Source organism: Littorina saxatilis, linkage group LG5 (assembly GCF_037325665.1).
Source record: "Littorina saxatilis isolate snail1 linkage group LG5, US_GU_Lsax_2.0, whole genome shotgun sequence".
NCBI lineage: Eukaryota > Metazoa > Mollusca > Gastropoda > Littorinimorpha > Littorinidae > Littorina > Littorina saxatilis.
The window spans coordinates 41,358,076-41,376,092 of NC_090249.1; the positions used below are offsets into that span (position 1 = coordinate 41,358,076).

The window sequence follows — 18,017 nt, forward strand, 5'->3', positions numbered from 1 at the left end:
TATAAAAATTATGATCAAAATTAAATTTCCGAAATCGATTTAAAAACACTTTCATCTTATTACTTGTCGGTTCCTCATTCCAAAAACATATAGATATGATATGTTTGGATTAAAAACACGCTCAGAAAGTTAAAACGAAGAGAGGTACAGTAAAGCGTGCTATGAAGCACAGCGCAACCGCTACAGCGCCAAACAGGCTCGTCACTTTCACTGCCTTTTGCACTAGCGGCGGACTACGTTCAATTTCATTCTGTGAGTTCCACAGCTTGACTAAATGTAGTAATTTCGTCTTACGCGACTTGTTTTTCTTTTTTTTTCTTCCTTTTTACATTTAGTCAAGTTTTGACTAAATGTTTAAACATAGACGGGGAAACGAGATGAGGGTTGTGGTGTATGTGTGTGTGTATGTGTGTGTGTGTGTGTGTGTGTGTGTCGGTGTGTGTGTGTGTCAGTGTGTGTGTGTGTGTGTGTGTGTGTATATAGAGCGATTCTGAGAAACTACTGGACCGATCTTCATATAACTTGACATGCGAGTTCCTGGGTATGATATCCCCAGCCTTGTTTTTCATTTTTTTGATAAATGTCTTTTATGATGTCATATCCGGCTTTTTGTAAAAGTTGAGGCAGCACTGTCACGCCCTCATTTTTCAACCAAATTGGTTGACATTTTGGTCAAATAATCTTCGATGAAGCCCGGACTTTGGTATTGCATTTTGTCAGAAACTGAATTAAACCACTTTAGTTACAATTATTTCAGGAAACAGAGACAGACAGACCGACAAATAGGCAGGCAGGTTGATAGACACTCAAAAGTAGACGCTGAGACGATAGACAGACACTGAGAGGGGAACATACTGACAGACAAATACAGACTGATAAAGAAGCAGACAGAATGTGAGAGGCAAACGCAAAAAGACAGACAGACTGGCAGAAAGGGGAGTTAAAAAATCAGGCTGTGCCGCTATTGTGCATCCCGTCTAGGATTTCCCCCTTCTGGTAATCGTCTTACAAAATTAAGATGACCTCTTTATGTGCCTGTTCCAGCTGAAAACGGCAGGTGTTCCCAATAGGTGCAAGTGACTGAATTTGTTCAGCGCCTGTGCTTCGCGCAGTGCACATGGCCGTAATCAAGTCTTGACCTCTGGCTCTGCATAAGGTTATACATTTATTTATCGGCTGTGTCGTTTCAAGCTACCTTCACGCAGAGACATAGATAGAATGTATGTCTCTGCTTCACGCGAAGGTGAACCCAAGGACCAATGACTTAGAAAAACATTAAGGACACCAAGTGGTTAGATTTAAGCCGGCTCAACTTTACTGCAGCATTCTTGATTTCAATTTTACTGCAGTAAAATGTTTTGCTCCAGAAAACCCATTGCTTCGGCGAAAGATGACATTATGCAGAAATGCTGCAGAAAAGACAGTTTTTCTCCAGCATTTCTGTTTTTCTGCAGAATAACTGAATAATGCCAAAATGCTGAAGAAACTGAAAGTGTAAACAGTTTTTCTGCAGTAAAACAACAGCACCGTTTTACTGCAGCATTCTTGATTTCAAATTTACTGTGCACAGTAAAACTGTTTTACTGCAGAAAAAAAACGTTGCTCTCGCGAAAGATGACATTATGCAGAAATGCTGCAGAAAAGACAGTTTTTCTCCAGCATTTCGGTTTTTCTCCAGAATAACTGAATAATGTCATAATCCGCCAAGAGCCAGTACAAAATGCTGCAGAAAAAAAACCCACAGGTTTTCTGGAGTAAAACAACAGCACCGTTTTACTGCAGCATTCTTGATTTGAATTTTACTGCAGTAAAATGTTTTGCTGCAGAAAAAAACGCTGCTTCGGCGAAAGATGACATTATGTAGAAATGCTGCAGAAAAGACAGTTTTTCTCCAGCATTTTGGTTTTTCTGCAGAATAACTGAATAATGTCATAATCCGCCAAGGATACAAGACCTCACCGGATACTATCAAACGGCACGAGGTTAACCTGAACTTGACTTCAGTTTGCGAATTACACTAAATTGCCCAGAGACTGTAGAGCCTACACAGAGTGCGTACTCTATTAAATAAATTTAATTAATAATAATTATAATAATAAATAATAACAATAAATAAGAGTAATAATAATAAAGCCGGCCTATCAAAGTGATCCAGTGAAGCGGGTTCCCCGCAGATCATGGATAGAAACACTGAGACATGCACATGCTTCCCCATCTGCCATCACACTTCACTGCGTCGATCTTTGATTATACGTTTCTCGGTTTCAAACACACTAACCGGACCAAATAATACTGTAATCCGTACAAGCATTTATTGCAGGTGTTGTTAGCTAATACTGCTGAATGTGCTTCCACTCCCGGCTGTAGTCGTCGTCTGTAAGAGTCTCACTGTATACGCACCGGCCGCGGTCTTACCGTAAGCGACTGGCACCATTCCAGTCAGTGCCAAACTGAGCCTCAACGAGTAAAGTTCAACCCCACCCTCACACTTATACACCTCACCTTGACAGCAAGGACCAAGGTGCCAGCACAGTGCATTGTCCAAGTCAGCAGTTTTGCCGGCAGGTTAAACGGATTTATGCTGCACCAAAATGCTGATCGAAGGTGTTCGTAGTCAGTGTGACACTGCAATCTGCCGCGCAGATCCCGTAACACTGATGATCGATTGATTATGATTTTAGCCGCGTAGGAGCCGTAACACTGATGATCGATTGATTTTGATTTTAGCCGCGCAGGTCTAACGCTGGTGATCGATTGACTATGATTGCAGCCGCCGCGCAGGTGCCGTAACATGATCGATTTACGTGACTATTATTGCAGTTACATAGATTGTTACTGTGACTGAATTTTAACAGTTTTGATTGTTTTTTAGTTTAACCCTACTTGTGTCAGAGCCTGTACATGACTGGGTGGCCGAGAGGTTGCGAGTTCGACCCTGGGTCAGGGCGTTAGCAATTTTCTCCCCCCTTTCATAACCTAGGTGGTGGGTTCAAGTGCTAGTCTTTCCGGCGGATGAGACGAAAAAACCGAGGTCCCTTCGTGTACACTACATTGGGGTGTGCACGTTAAAGATCCCACGATTGACAAAAGGGTCTTTCCTGGCAAAATTGTATAGGCATAGATAAAAAATGTCCACCAAAATACCCGTGTGACTTGGAATAATAGGCCGTGAAAAGTAGGATATGCGCCGAAATGGCTGCGATCTGCTGGTCGATGTGAATGCGTGATGTATTGTGTAAAAAATTCCATCTCACACGGCATAAATAGATCCCTGCGCCTTGAGTCCGAGTCTGGAGATACGCGCGCGATATAAGACGATTGATTCCAGTCTACAAGTTGGTGTATTTAATCAGTAAAGCCGCTCAGTTGTTTGTGTGTGTGTGTGTGTGTGTGTGTTTTGTTTTTAAAGAAACGTCTCACTGAAAAACTTACATGTGCCGAGCGTATCTGCCACGTTTAACTGCGTACACACCCATAAATAATAACTTGAACGCGTCACCCCGGTTTATTCAGTTGTTACACTGAATAGGTGTTAAGTCAGCCGCGCCGTGGACAGTCTAACGTGTGTGTGTGTGCACACAACTTGCCGTTGGCCAGTTCTTTTTTTTGTAGGCACATGTTTCCGTTGCCAATGTATTATCAATAATAGCAACTTAATATTATTGTATATCACGTTTGAATGTATATTTCAAGTATCAATGAGAAGCATCAGTAGAATATATGTAAATCAATTCCATATTCTGTTACTATAGACGACTGATTGCTACCTCATTAAATTCAGGGAACTCGGAAAAGTCTGGAACACAGCACTGGAAGCAAGTTGATTGTAAGGTAACACATAGTGACAGCAAAGAGTGTATCCCTACGGAAAGAGGGAGCACTTCGGCCTAAAAGTGATGCCAGACCTTCCCGCATTCCAGCCCGCCGTCCCAGCACTGACCGAGTAAAACTTTCTCACTGGCACCTCGGAAGCTTTGGCAAGCAAGGCAAAAGCTAACTAATGTGCAGCTTCTAATGGTCATCATTCTCGGAAAAAAATATTCCGTTTTTTGTCTTTTCATGGGGATGCAGATTGTACTGTTCGCCTTATTTTATCAATTATTAAATCTATAATTGAAATGTATACATGAATGTTAGAGGAATACGGTTTGTCTTGTATCACACCAAACCAGCGCAATTTCGTTGTGGTTTTGAGCACTGAAGAGGTTAACACTGAGAGACTGAGACGGCAACCATAACTTGACACAGAGATATAGATTGAAAGAGAGAGAGAGAGAGAGAGAGAGAGATAGAGAGAGAGAGAGAGAGAGAGAGAGAGAGAGAGAGAGAGAGAGATAACTGATTTTCATTGCTGTAAAGAATGTGTAGAGAACTGACAAATCCCATTACTTTCAATAGATTCACTAAAAATATGTTCATAAAGCAAATGTATGAAGATAAGTCTGTGAGTTTCTGTCTGCATGTATAGTCTTTTTTGCTGTCTGTATCTCTTCAAATACTGCATGAGCGCCTGTAAAATAGTTTTCACATGCCGAAAACAGTACCACAAAAACAAATATAACAGTCTTTTTGATAGTTATCTTAGCAGCCTAAAACAAAAACAGTCCGTCATTCTTCTATTCCTCCTTGCTCGGTGGCAACGTTTTCCTCGGTCAAGCCGTAACGCTATTATACGGGCGGGGCCAGCAGCTGGCTTCACTATCGCGAGTGATGCAAAGAAGGCAGTGCTCCCTCTTTCCGTAGGGATACACTCTTTGGTGACAGTTACAGAAGAGCGACTCGGCCTCGCATGGTCAGTAGTGACTCTCGAAACTGACTGCACTGCCTTGCTTAGCAAAAACTACACCATCTCGCACCCAGGTGTCTTCGAGTTTTTTTTCTCCCGGTCTGTTTTTATTGTTCGTCAAGTGTTTCTCGTACTGGTGAGTACATTTTAATTGTTATTATATTCTAATTAGTTCATATTTTTCTGTGAGTGCTCGGCTTTCCCATTTGTGGGGGGGACTCAAACTTCCGGTTGTGGCCGCCACTGTTATTATATATATAGTCTCGGCTTTCAAATTTGAGGGGGTAACTCAAACCACAAGCTCCTGTGCTCAAACTTTCGGCAAACACTATTGTAGTTTCTTTGTTTTAGACAAGAATTAAGAAAAGTGTCGTCACAGTCGCGACAAATGTCTCATAACATCACGTTTTTAAACAAAGGGACGTAATCGCATTTCGTTTTTTTCCGGCAAAGCTAATAGTGACTGGAAATCTGTCGCTGTCTCTGCGGGGAAAAAATAATCGGCAGAAAGAGAAACATATTTCCGACGAGGCTAAAAGTATGCAAGGACGTTTCACTGAGGAACTACTTTTGCAAAGGCACGGTGAGTGGCTGCCGCTGTGTTGCGGTGTACAGCGGGGTCTGTATGGTTTCTAACCGAAAGTTCTGCCCCCCCCCCCCCCTCACACACACACACACAGACACATACCGTGTGGCCTTCACCTTGGGTCTGTCAATTATGCTAGGTCACCGTGTCCTGCAAGTCGTGAACACACTGAAAGGCCGAAGATGACGCCAGTTTGAGCAGTGACGTCAGTCAGAAAATGACGTCATTAGAAATTTGCGTCATAATGCGGACTATGTCATCTTTTGTTGTCCCCACAGTTCGAGACCTCTAGCAACTGTCCTCCTCGCCGTGAGTTGTCCAGTGAACTAAGGTCATGATTTGAACAGGGGACACTAATTGTCCAGTGCCCTCGTTGGTCATCTTACCGGGTCACTGTAGCATCCGTGTTCATGCCAAGTCAGCGTGACTCGCACATCTTTTGTTCATCAAAGACAATGTTCATTTCTGCAGCAACGCCGTGCGCACGCTGAAAATAGATCTGCTGTAACAAAAGAATTCACATCGAGATAGTGTGACAAAAGACATCATCAGCAAGGACAAGCTTAGCGGGCAAGTGAGCTGACTGTGGACAATTTACAGCTGAAAATGGCCAACATTTTATAGCAGTCACAAGTTTGGCCGGAGTGTGACCGGAATCGAGTTGTGATATTTGCCCCGAGGACCGTCATAGAAAAATCAAGGTAAGACTTAGTTTTAAAAGTGATTCAATTTGTTCGGTTCAAGTTTAGCCTCGACGGTTTTGAAAAGTTATAGGCTACTGGTTGTGCCTCACCAATGGGCTGACTTTTCAAAGGTTTTAGTTGCCGGGTCGTTACACTGGCTCACGGCCGGACACTTCTGACTCAGTTTTATCCTTAGCCGGGGACGATGACTTTTGACTTCTTGACAGAGAATACCTTCATGCGTCTGTACAAGAGTCTGGTGCGCCCTATCCTGGAGTATGGGCACTCTGCATTGCAGCATCACCAGAAGACACTCTGCAGCAACAAAGAGGACGTGCAGCGTCGAGCTACGAAACTGATAGCATCCCTGAAAGCCAGACCATATAAATGATAATCCAGAGAGGCTATCAACGCTGAAACTTCCAAGAGCGGTTAGAGCACAGAATAACAAGTCGCGTAAAGGCGAAAATACAACATTTAGTCAAGTAGCTGTCGAACTCACAGAATGAAACTGAACGCAATGCAATTTTTCAGCAAGACCGTATGTACTCGTAGCATCGTCAGTCCACCGCTCATGCTCATGGCAAAGGCAGTGAAATTGACAAGAAGAGCGGTTTAGTAGTTGCGCTGAGAAGGATAGCACGCTTTTCTGTACCTCTCTTCGTTTTAACTTTCTGAGCGTGTTTTTAATCCAAACATATCATATCTATATGTTTTTGGAATCAGGAACCGACAAGGAATAAGCTGAAAGTGTTTTTAAATTGATTTCGAAAATTTAATTTTGATCATAATTTTTATATTTTTAATTTTCAGAGCTTGTTTTTAATCCAAATATAACATATTTATATGTTTTTGGAATCAGAAAATGATGGAGAATAAGATAAACGTAAATTTGGATCGTTTTATAATTTTTTTTAATTTTTTTTTTACAATTTTCAGATTTTTAATGACCAAAGTCATTAATTAATTTTTAAGCCACCACGCTGAAATGCAATACCGAAGTCCGGGCTTCGTCGAAGACTACTTGACCAAAATTTCAACCAATTTGGTTGAAAAATGAGAGCGTGACAGTGCCGCCTCAACTTTCACGAAAAGCCGGATATGACGTCATCAAAGACATTTATCGAAAAAAAGAAAAAAACGTTCGGGGATATCAATCCCAGGAACTCTCATGTAAAATTTCATAAAGATCGGTCCAGTAGTTTGGTCTGAATCGCTCTACACGCACGCACGCACGCACACACACACATACACACACACACACACACACATACACCACGACCCTCGTTTCGATTCCCCCTCTATGTTAAAACATTTAGTCAAAACTTGACTAAATGTAAAAAGGGGTGACATCATGGATGTTTACAAGTACCTACATGGATTGTACTGACGACACAGAAAAACCAGAACTGAGGTGTATTCCCAAAGGTGATGGACTAAATCTCAAGAGGCAATTCCCTCAAGCTTGAGAAACCTCGATGTCGACTGAACATCCGGCAAAATTCTCCAGTAGTCGTGTGGTAGGCCTATTGAACGGCCTGTGGAACTGCATAATTTTTATATGGTCTGTCCGACTCAGTGGTCACTGCTCCCACAAACAGCCTCAAGAGTAAACTGGACGCACACTGGCACAATCTTCCTTCAAAATATGACCCAGATTGCTAGATCGTGACATAAACTTCCTTTTTTTACGACGCGCTTTGCCATCTTTTTGTGTATTTCAGTTTCATCAACTTTGGAACGATGAACAGGCCCTCTTTCAAGTCAAGACTTTATTCGGTTTTACTGCTGAACTTAACAGAAATGAACTGTTTGAATTGGGGTTTCCAGTAAATAACCGAATTTTGTCATCGTCCGCCGCAGCATCGTGTTTGTTCCGCAACAAAGGGAGGGGAGGATACGAACGCTTCATTACTACCCAAGGTTTTTTTACGCAGGAAACTGTTACAAATTATTCCGACAGAACTGGAATGTAATGCTAAACTGATGCAGCGGAAAAAGCTCCAAACGGCGTTATTCCGCGGCACTGAAAAACTGTCAGTCAGTTCAGTTCGAAAAAAGCGATGCCGCGGCGTCACTGATAGTGATAAAGACAAAACTTCCGTTATTCCCATGGACCCGTGTTCATGGTTATCAGTTCCGACGGAAACCCCCGTTTTTACGCGGCATTTCAGTTCTTCCGCAGTAAACTGACCGAATCAGTAATGCCATCCATGAGCCGCCGCGACTGAGTAAGGGTGATTCTGGCAGTTTTCCGGCCGTCATGAGTCATATCCATGACACCTATCATGTCATCATGTCATCACTTGAAACGGCTGCGCCGGTGTGGGTGCAGTGTAACATGTTCCAGCAGGTTTCCGGCTCCCGGCATTCAGCTTTCTGATTCCGCGACTGATGTAATATAGCCTAAGCTTACCGTGGGTCGAGATTGAAAATGTAATGTTGTATCTTGGTCTAATTAAAGAAGTACACTTATTTCAAGTTAAGGAAGAAAAGCATGTCAGTTTCTTGGAAATGAAGAAAATTTGTGGTGACATTTAAGACTAGTTTCGCCCAAAATATTGATTTTTTTTCCCAAAACGTGCAACGAGTGCCGGTTACGTCCCTTGAATGAGAAGGGAAGGAATTTTAGGATGAAGCAAATTTCTAAGAGTTTAAAATAAAAATAATTAGTTGAACGACTAAATTAGTGACCCCATGAATGTAAAGTGCCAAAGCTCGATGATCAGTACTGTGGAGTGAGCGGGGTCTCAGTCGAGTCAGGAGACGGTGTCGCCGCCGGATGAGGCACTGAAAAGTCCGCGGGACTGTTGGTTGCAAAGTTATTGACAATTACCTCATTGATATGCCGGTTTTGTTTTAACAAAGCCGCCGTGAAACATGATTAAGTAGTATTATATCCGTTTTCTTAATGATAGGATCATCGCGGCATTTGAGTGAGGCCAAGCTGAAAACCCCGTCAGTCGCGGGCGATGATAACTGAAGTGAAGGGGTCACTGGTCTCCTCAGTCCCCCTTTCACTGACTGCACCCCATCCCAGTCCGTGATGCTCGAATGGATTTTGCTTTTCCGACTTGTACAGCACTCAACTGAACCTGTTTTCGTTTTCGATTGAGGATTTCTGAACCTCTTTTCGTTTTCGATTGAGGATTTTATTTGACCCTAGGTTGACCCCGCGCCGCAACCAATGGCTGTCTACTATTTGACGTCATTGGTCACATGGTTTTCGTAGCCAATCCTTCTGTGCACTCTTCCTCTTTTCGCCGTCCCCATTGCAACGTGGGTCGAAGTGTCGCGAGTCGACAGCATTTTTCCACTTCTCCAGCAGCTCTAAAACATCAAATTACAAGGTAAATACATCTATCGATATTTCTCATGCATAGGATTCATTTTCTATCGCTTTTGGGGATGTATATGGCTTACTTTCTTCAAAATCGTCGGTCTGCTGCCGGAAGGCACCCCGGCCACCCAAAATGGTTCAAAGGCATTCCGGTCAGGAGCTTTGCTCATCAGTTCTTGTATTCCAGGTGGAAAGGTTAGCGGTATTCTTCTTTGTTAATCGCAAACGAACCCTGCAAGCGGTTTCTGTTTCTCAAAAACCCATTATCATTATTCTGTCACGCACACTTCTAGTTGGACCTTGCTCACTGAGAGCAGTGTTCGTGCTCTCAAGATGTCCGTCACTCGTAAGTGATCACACAGCAAAATGCAGACAGCAGAACGGAGGTGAAAAGAATATCGCTGCCCTCTTACACGCTGCATTATCGGTGTACTTGTACTAAAGTAACAGTTTTCAGGTGTTTTTATTTTGTCCCTTTGACCGATGGCATTTTTCAAGTCAACGACCACTAAGTGACCTTGAGTGTGGGAGTACAGTCTATGTGTATCAGCACGCATGAGAAGACCAGTGCTGGGAATTTCAATTAACGTTAGTGTGTTGTCAGTACCGTTCATGTTCCCAAGAAAGCTTTGTGTGTATTCTTTCTTTTCTTATTCTGCTGAATGTGCAGTCGAAATTGTTCTTTGAGCTCACGTATTGAAGTTTGAGCAGTGTCTACACAATACACATGTACCTCCTACCTCATATTCATAAGCCGGACACTAGGTCCCAGGGGAGTTATATGCATGAGTGACGTCTAAACGTTTAGGCGGCGTGCAAACAGCGAGTGCCGCCAACCGCGAGGTACCCGGTATGCACGGGTGGCGACTACACGCTTGTACCACCGAAACTGGCGACTAAATTTAGACGTGCTCCGGAGGTCGTCTAAATGGTTAACACGCTGACTTCAGTGAACAGAATGGCCATTTTCATGGTTTTCCGCCATCAAAGTCGACGAATTTTTTCGCCGTAATCGTTTTTAGACAGAACCCAATAGTTGGAAGTGCTGGACTAAAAAAATTTTTTGCGAGATTCACTTCCCTTGTCATATTATTTTAGAACCAACACCGATAAGATTAGCGAAGACATCTTTGATTCGTTTCAGAGCAAAGTAGCACTGACCCATATTTCGCTGGTGCCGTTTTTGACTCAGCTTTTACGCGACAGGCACCCTCTTGCTCGTTTCATCTTTTGCGCCTCCATTTCTCCACGCTCTCCGTCCCTGAATAGTCACTCCCCGTGCGAGGAAGCGGGAGGATGTTATCGAATGACCCTAGCGCATGCGCAAAGGAAGGAATTCCTCGTTATAAAAATAGATTGACTGGTGACCTTGCTTTACACGGCAACTTGAAAGTCGGTGGTCAAGTCGTCACCCGTGCATACCGACTGAGCGCCTGCGGTAGGCGGCGACTTTCAAGTCATGACTTCGCTGAAGTCGGCGTGTACTTTCGACGTCACTCATACATAACACCCCTGGGCTTGTCTTCAGTTATTACTATAATTGTTACTTATAAAGGAGTCCAACACTTAGGTTCTTTGTGCTGAACAGAAGCTGGTGAAGTAACGATCATGTTGAAAAGAATGTTTTTCATTGTCCTCGTGCTGAAACCAAAAGCCAGAAAAGGGTGACAATCATTGAATCAAGTATTGAGGTCCACCGAATGACGTCTCACAAGGTGTGTGGTCGTCCTTGGCAGTCAAGAAAGCCGCCACGATCATTGCGCAGACGACACTTCTAGACCACCAATATTTTTTGTGCGCATCACGTGCTCCACATAAATCAGCCGGAAACGAAGCAATTGGGAAACCTGGATAGACGAGATCAAGATTGATGTTAGTTCTAGTAGTAGTGGTTACTGTACATAATCTATGGTGATGTTTTCATGGCTTTCTCAATAGCTTTGCTGAGCAAGGAATTAAAATATTTTCAGATTAAAAAGTGTAGTCCTATACGTGTGCGACATTTACAACACATAATAATATGTCAGATCTGGACATAGGGAAACTGAGTGAGACCTTCTGTCCGTGTTATAAATGTCGTTTATTAGAAATGATGACATTGTTAATTTCTTTTTGTCAGTGAGTTTGTTTCATTTTAGTCTTTCTTTACTGTTGGTGACACGGTCGGGTGGCTCTTTCAAGCGAGGTAATAAATTGCTCTTGGTACACTAGGTCTGGGACATTAGTTCTAATGTATGTGTGCGTGAAAAGCTGAAGGAACAGTACAACAATTTGATTAGTATGTGTTGGTTAGTAGACGTTTTTATCTCCGAAAGGTAATCTTACTCTTAGCACCTAACTCTGTTCTAAGCAATGATTCTCCATCAGTTGAAAGAATGATTTTGTTGTTACTTGGTGTCTTTAGTAACATGAACCTTGAATAATAGAAGTGCAATAAAAGAGGTTTGTTTGTTCATCTTCTGTCTTTGTGTATTAAAAAAATTAACATGTGTGAACACTTATATGGTGTGTCCTATTACGTACGATAGGTTTACAAGCAGGTTCGTTGCTACGGCATGAAGTTGATACAGTAAACTTGGTCCCATGTGGTGAAAATCTACGCTCAAATATCCACACTGTGCAAAAAAAGTATCGCATAGGTGAATAGTTAAGTTCCAGACAAACATTCTGATTGGAACGCCTCGAAACTAGCTTTTGCAGTTCAGTTGAACCCGATAGTCGATTGAGTGAGGAAAATTCACCGCGCACATGCAAGATGAGCATTTTGAGGCCAAAACACATTTTGTTTTGTGCTCCTGTACTGCACGTTTTTTTGAGATTTCACTCAAAATTTCGCGTAAGGTTAGCTGAGCTCATGTGCCAACTTGGGCAATAAAAAGCGAAGCAATTCTGACTGATGCGGCCATTCCCTGAGGAAATGAAAAATGTCACAACTCAACGCTTCAGTAGGAGAGAACGCCCTTGGCCGCCTTCAAGCAGGTCAGAGCCAATCCGAGCTTGCCAGAGCCCTGCGGGTGTCCCAGAGCACCATCTCTCGCCTCTGGCACCGTTTTCAATAAACTGGGTTGTCAGCTCCCAGTTTATTGTCAGGACGACCTAGAATGACGACACGGGCGCAAGATCGCTACATCCGGGTCACCCATCTCAGGCATCGGTTCCAGTCAGCCTCGGTGACCGCTAGGGCACTGCCTGGTGGCCGCCGCATCTCCGTGCAGACCGTCCGGAACCGCCTGCATACAACTGGTCTACACGCTTACAGGCCACTCCGGGGCAACGTCCTGACTCGCCGCCATTGCCAGGCCAGGATGCAGTGGGAGAAACAGCACCTCCAGTGGACCCTTGCCAACAACTGGCGCCACGTTGTCTTCAGCGATGAGTCTTATTTCCTCCTGCAACATCACGACAGCAGGAGGAGGGTGTACAGGAGGCAAAGAGATCGCTACCACCAGCAGTGCGTAGATGAGGCGCCTCCTCATGGTGTGGGGGGCCATCACCAACACTGGCAGGAGCCAGCTTGTGGAAGTTCCAGGCCGCCTGAACGCCCAGCACTACGTGCAGGACATTCTGCAGCCACACGCCCTGCCCCTCCTGGCCGCGCCACGGGCTCAGTTCCAGCATGATAACGCCAGACCCCACACCGCCAGACTCACCACAAACTTCCTGGCCGCCAACAACGTGAACACTCTGCCCTGGCCCTCTCTCTCCCCAGATTTGAACCCAATTGAACACGCATGGGAAGAAGGCTCAATGCGAGAGTAACGCCCCTCCCAACAGGAGACAACTCTTCCAGGCCTTACAGCAAGAGTGGGACAACATTCCCCAACGGACTTTGCGAAGACTCATTGGTTCCATGCCAAGGAGATACCCCCCGCGGGTTAGGGGGAAGAATTTACCTGATGCTCCCCAGCATGTCGTAAAGGCGACTAACGGATTCTGTTTCTCCTTTTACCCTTAAGTGTTTCTTGTATAGAATAGTCAATTTTTGTAAAGATTTTAGTCAAGCAGTATGTAAGAAATGTTAAGTCCGTTGTACTGGAAACTTGCATTCTCCCAGTAAGGTAATATATTGTACTACGTTGCAAGCCCCTGGAGCAATTTTTTTATTAGTGCTTTTGTGAACAAGAAACGATTAACAAGTGGCTCTATCCCATCTCCCCCCCTTCCTCCGTCGCGATATAACCTTCGTGGTTGAAAACAACGTTAAACACCAAATAAAGAAAGATGCCAAGGAGATGCCAGGCTGTAATTGACTCACGTGGAAGCCATACTCGTTACTGACTTTGACCTTGGTTTGTGTGAAGGTCACGCTCAATGAATAACTGCACAGTCCAGCAAATAAAGACATGCATCTGTGCTATCGAAAAAGCTCAAAAACTTTTCTGTCCGACTTATGTTTTGTTTGTTCGAAAGAATGAAATGTCAATAAAATTATTTTTCAAACTAACTATGCGATACTTTTTTTGCACAGTATAGATCTTATTGAATATCTATCTTTTACTTCGTCATTGAAATAGTGTAACCATGTCACTTTTGATAGCCGTTTCTCAGTTAATGTACGTGCCAGTTGACAGGTCAATTTTATACTCTGCCACTGTTCAAAAGGTTTAATAGAATGCATGAACAGTTTACATGATGCAAACAAGCAAAGCGGCTGATGGAATAGTCTACAAACATTCTTCAAAAAATATAAATGTGATCTATCAAAATATGTTTCCCACAATCAAGTGTGCTACAGGTTTGATGAATGCTTTTACAGTTACGTTATCAGGGATGGCCAACTCTCTATTTAACTCGCCAATCGGGCGGGTAACTTCAAAAAAGTCACTAGCCCGCCAGAATTTGACGGCCCGGAACATATGACAGTTCATGTGTCTGCAGTGTTTATAATATATGGCTTTGACACTCAGTAGTGAAACAAAGAGTTGCATTTGACCAGAGTTTTAACTGGCCAGCCGGGCGAATTCCAATGTGGTTTCTACTTGCCTGGCCGATCTTTTACTCGCCCCTGGCGATCGGGCAGACGATTTGGCCATCCCTGGTTATGTCCTGCACTGATCACTTGATGTGCTTTTTGTTTCCTGTCTAGTTTGCTTGGATTTGTTAAGTGGTCGATGTTTTCTGTCTTGCATGTGATTATTAGTTACATTGGAGATTTCAAGATTGGGTGTGCGTTGTTACTTCTTTTGGTGGTGCTTTCATGGATTGTGAGTTGTGGTAGTTTAATCCTTTGTTTTCTGATTCATGCTTCTGATCTTGTGTATGTCTGTCTGTTTCAGATGTCGAAGAAACTCGGGTTTGCCGAAAGCTTTGCGCTGTCAGGAGCAGCTGCCGTCATCTCCAAAACAGCTGCCGCCCCCATTGAGCGCATCAAGCTGCTGGTCCAGAACCAGGATGAGATGATCAAGGCTGGCCGTCTGTCAGAGCCCTACAAGGGGGTTATAGATTGCACAGTCCGTACCTTCAAGACGGAGGGCTTCCTGCCCTTTTGGCGTGGTAATCTGGCCAACTGTCTGCGATACTTCCCCACCCAGGCCCTCAACTTTGCCTTCAAGGACACCATCAAGGCCATGTTCAAAACCAATCCCAACGAGTCCTATGCCTCGAAGTTCACAAAGAATATCTTCTCTGGTGGTGTAGCTGGCGCCATGTCCCTGTGCTTTGTCTACTCTTTGGACTATGCTCGTACCCGTCTGGCCAACGATGCCAAGTCTGCCGGCAAGGGCGGTGGCGATCGTCAGTTCAACGGCCTGATTGACGTCTACACCAAGACCATCAAGTCTGACGGCTTTGTGGGTCTGTACAGAGGCTTCGTCATCTCTTGCGTAGGTATCGTGGTCTACCGTGGCTTCTACTTTGGTCTGTACGACTCCTTGAAGCCCATAATGCTGGGAGAGGATGCCAGCCTCTTTATGTCCTTCCTTCTGGGTTATTGCGTGACCGTGAGCTCCGGCCTACTGTCGTACCCCATCGACACCATCCGACGACGCATGATGATGACCTCCGGCCAGGCCGTCAAGTACAAGGGTTCCATCGACTGCGCAGCGCAGATCATTAAGAATGAGGGCTTCATGTCCATGATGAAGGGAGCTGGTGCCAACATCCTGAGAGGCGTGGCTGGCGCTGGTGTGCTTTCTGGGTTCGACAGCTTCAAGGCCGTTTACATCGAGTGGCGTCTGAAGCAGTGAGGACGGCTGCCCTAGGTCCCAGTCCTCATCCCACCCCACAACGTCCTCTTTTCGTGAACTGGATAGACTGAGGTCTCTGGTAATACTGTGAACTGTCATGTCCAAGTCCTTGGCTGTTTGTGGGCACTCTCACTTAGTTTTTTTTGTTGTGATAACCTGTTTACATATTAGGCATATAATAATTAGGTGATGTAAACTATTTTTGGGGAGCTGTGTGAAAAAGTTGAGTGATTATATACCAGTTGTTAAGCTCATCTCTTTGGGGTCGAGTTTTCCACATCGAAGCTCATTCATTGAGGACTCAGTATGTTTCATTTGTGAGAGAGAGGCGCAGTCATTCAGATCTTGCTAGCCTGTATCCAAGATGAGTTATTTTTGTGGAGCAGCACTAAATGACTCTATAATTGCTACTTAGTCTTGTTGCTGGATGGGCGTCTGTTGCGCAGTGATAGAAGAGTGTGACGAAATAAATTGGATAACAAAAAAGTGTTAAAAAAATTCAATAAAAAAGAAATAGAAACGAAACTTGGTGTTGGGAGTCTGTGTCTATTGTCTTGTTTGTCTGTGAGAGTGCTGATGTTTGGCCATGCGTGCTTGCTCTAACTTTAGAACATGAGGGATATGAGCAGTGTGCTAAGCCCCCACAAGGTAACAGGTTCTCGCATGTCCAGTTATGTGTCTCTACGGTCTACCAGCAATAAACTACCAGAAGTGTATCAAGTGTATAGTGCGGGAATTTTTTGGGCAGCGGCAATCTTAGTTTTTAACCCAAACTAATGCTTGTCATAGTTCTGCTATTCTGATCAACAGGCTTGTGTTTTAACCCTTAGGCTGGTTGTGGCGATACCCCCCGCGGGTTAGGGGGAAGAATTGACCTGATGCTCCCCAGCATGTCGTAGGATTCTGTTTCTCCTTTTACCCTTGTTAAGTGTTTCTTGTATAGAATATAGCCAATTTTTGTAAAGATTTTAGTCAAGCAGTATGTAAGAAATGTCAAGTCCTTTGTACTGGAAACTTGCATTCTCCCAGTAAGGTAATAAAATATATTGTACTAGTTGCAAGCCCCTGGAGCAAATTTTTGATTAGTGCTTTTGTGAACAAGAAACAATTGGCAAGTGGCTCTGTCCCATCTCCCCCTTTCCTCGTCGCGATATAACCTTCGTGGTTGAAAACGACGTTAAGAAAGAATGAATGGTTGTGGCGATACTTTACCTTTACCCTCGCCTGGTTGTCACGAAATGTTGCGCCACTGGCTCAAGTCAGTTTGGTCGGTTTCGATTACCTCCCATGGATGCGAAACCTTGTGACCGATTTTCTTTATTGTTCTGTTAAGCTGTAGTCTATAATGACTTTCCGGGGCTACGAGGTTGAAAAATAGGGATACAATCATGTACAGAATTCTGTACAGCAAACGCTACCCGTAACCCCACCTATACGGCGTGTATGACCTTGAGAGCTTCAGTCAACGCTTGAATTTTGCAGGGATAACATCCGGTTTGCTCAAGACTGATCATAGTTTATCTTCAAGAGAGATCAAGGGGGAAAAAATAAACGCCCCGGCGCAGATTCGAACTCTCGACCTTGAGACTTCGTGTCTCATGTCCTAACCACTAGGCTACTGCGCCAATTGAGAAAAAGGAAAAACATTGATATAATTATAAATTCATGTTATGTTATTCTTGAAGCAGCATGATTTATATCTCTATCCGCCCATTGTTCAGAAGTCAATACATTTCTTAGATGTCTGTTTTCAACTGCACAGAGCTTTGGAGAGATTAAATAGAGATATCGAAGCTATTTGCATGGCGCGAATGTCGTGTAGCATGACGGTGTAAACATGTACTGCGATTGAAACATGTTTGCAAATAAAGGCATTTTAATGGCATTTTTGACGTTTTTGCAACGCATGAATGGTAATTCAAGTGTAGAATGATATAAAATTATAATTTTTTTTATCTTTGACAATACTGGTGAAGTGGCCTAGCTGTTAAGACATCGGCCCCGAGGCCTTCGAGTTCGAATCCCTGCCAAGTCGTTTATTTTTTCTGCTCGATCCTTCTTGACAAATATGCTCAGCTCTGAGAGAGCAAACCTGATGTTACCACTGCAAAATTCAAGCGTTGACTGAAGCTCTCAAGGTCATACACGCCGTATAGGTGGGGTTTCGAGTAGCGTTTGCTGTACAGAATTCTGTACATGATTTTATCCCAATTTTTGAGTCACTTGAGAAAAAGTGGCTATGTAATCGGTCAGTGTTAGTCGTCCGGCCGGCCGGCCGTCCAGCCGGCCGTCCGTAGACACCACCTTAACGTTGGACTTTTCTCGGAAACTATCAAAGCGATCGGGCTCATATTTTGTTTAGTCGTGACCTCCAATGACCTCTACACTTTAACGATGGTTTCGTTGACCTTTGACCTTTTTCAAGGTCACAGGTCAG

General features: G+C 43.9%; 1 protein-coding gene across 2 annotated transcripts; it reads left to right on the forward strand.

The window, feature by feature from the left end:
* The first annotated feature begins 6,052 nt into the window (after positions 1 to 6,052).
* Positions 6,053 to 16,105, forward strand: LOC138967145 (uncharacterized). Of its 2 annotated transcripts, none has more exons than XM_070339643.1 (2): positions 6,053 to 6,073; positions 14,672 to 16,105. In XM_070339643.1, the coding sequence occupies exon 2, from the start codon at positions 14,672 to 14,674 to the stop codon at positions 15,578 to 15,580; it is 909 nt and encodes a 302-aa protein (XP_070195744.1). In that variant the 5' UTR covers positions 6,053 to 6,073; the 3' UTR covers positions 15,581 to 16,105. The 2 variants fall into 2 exon arrangements, with proteins under 2 accessions (XP_070195744.1, XP_070195743.1); XM_070339642.1 differs by lacking the exon at positions 6,053 to 6,073 and adding an exon at positions 9,252 to 9,405.
* Positions 16,106 to 18,017: the final 1,912 nt, after the last annotated feature.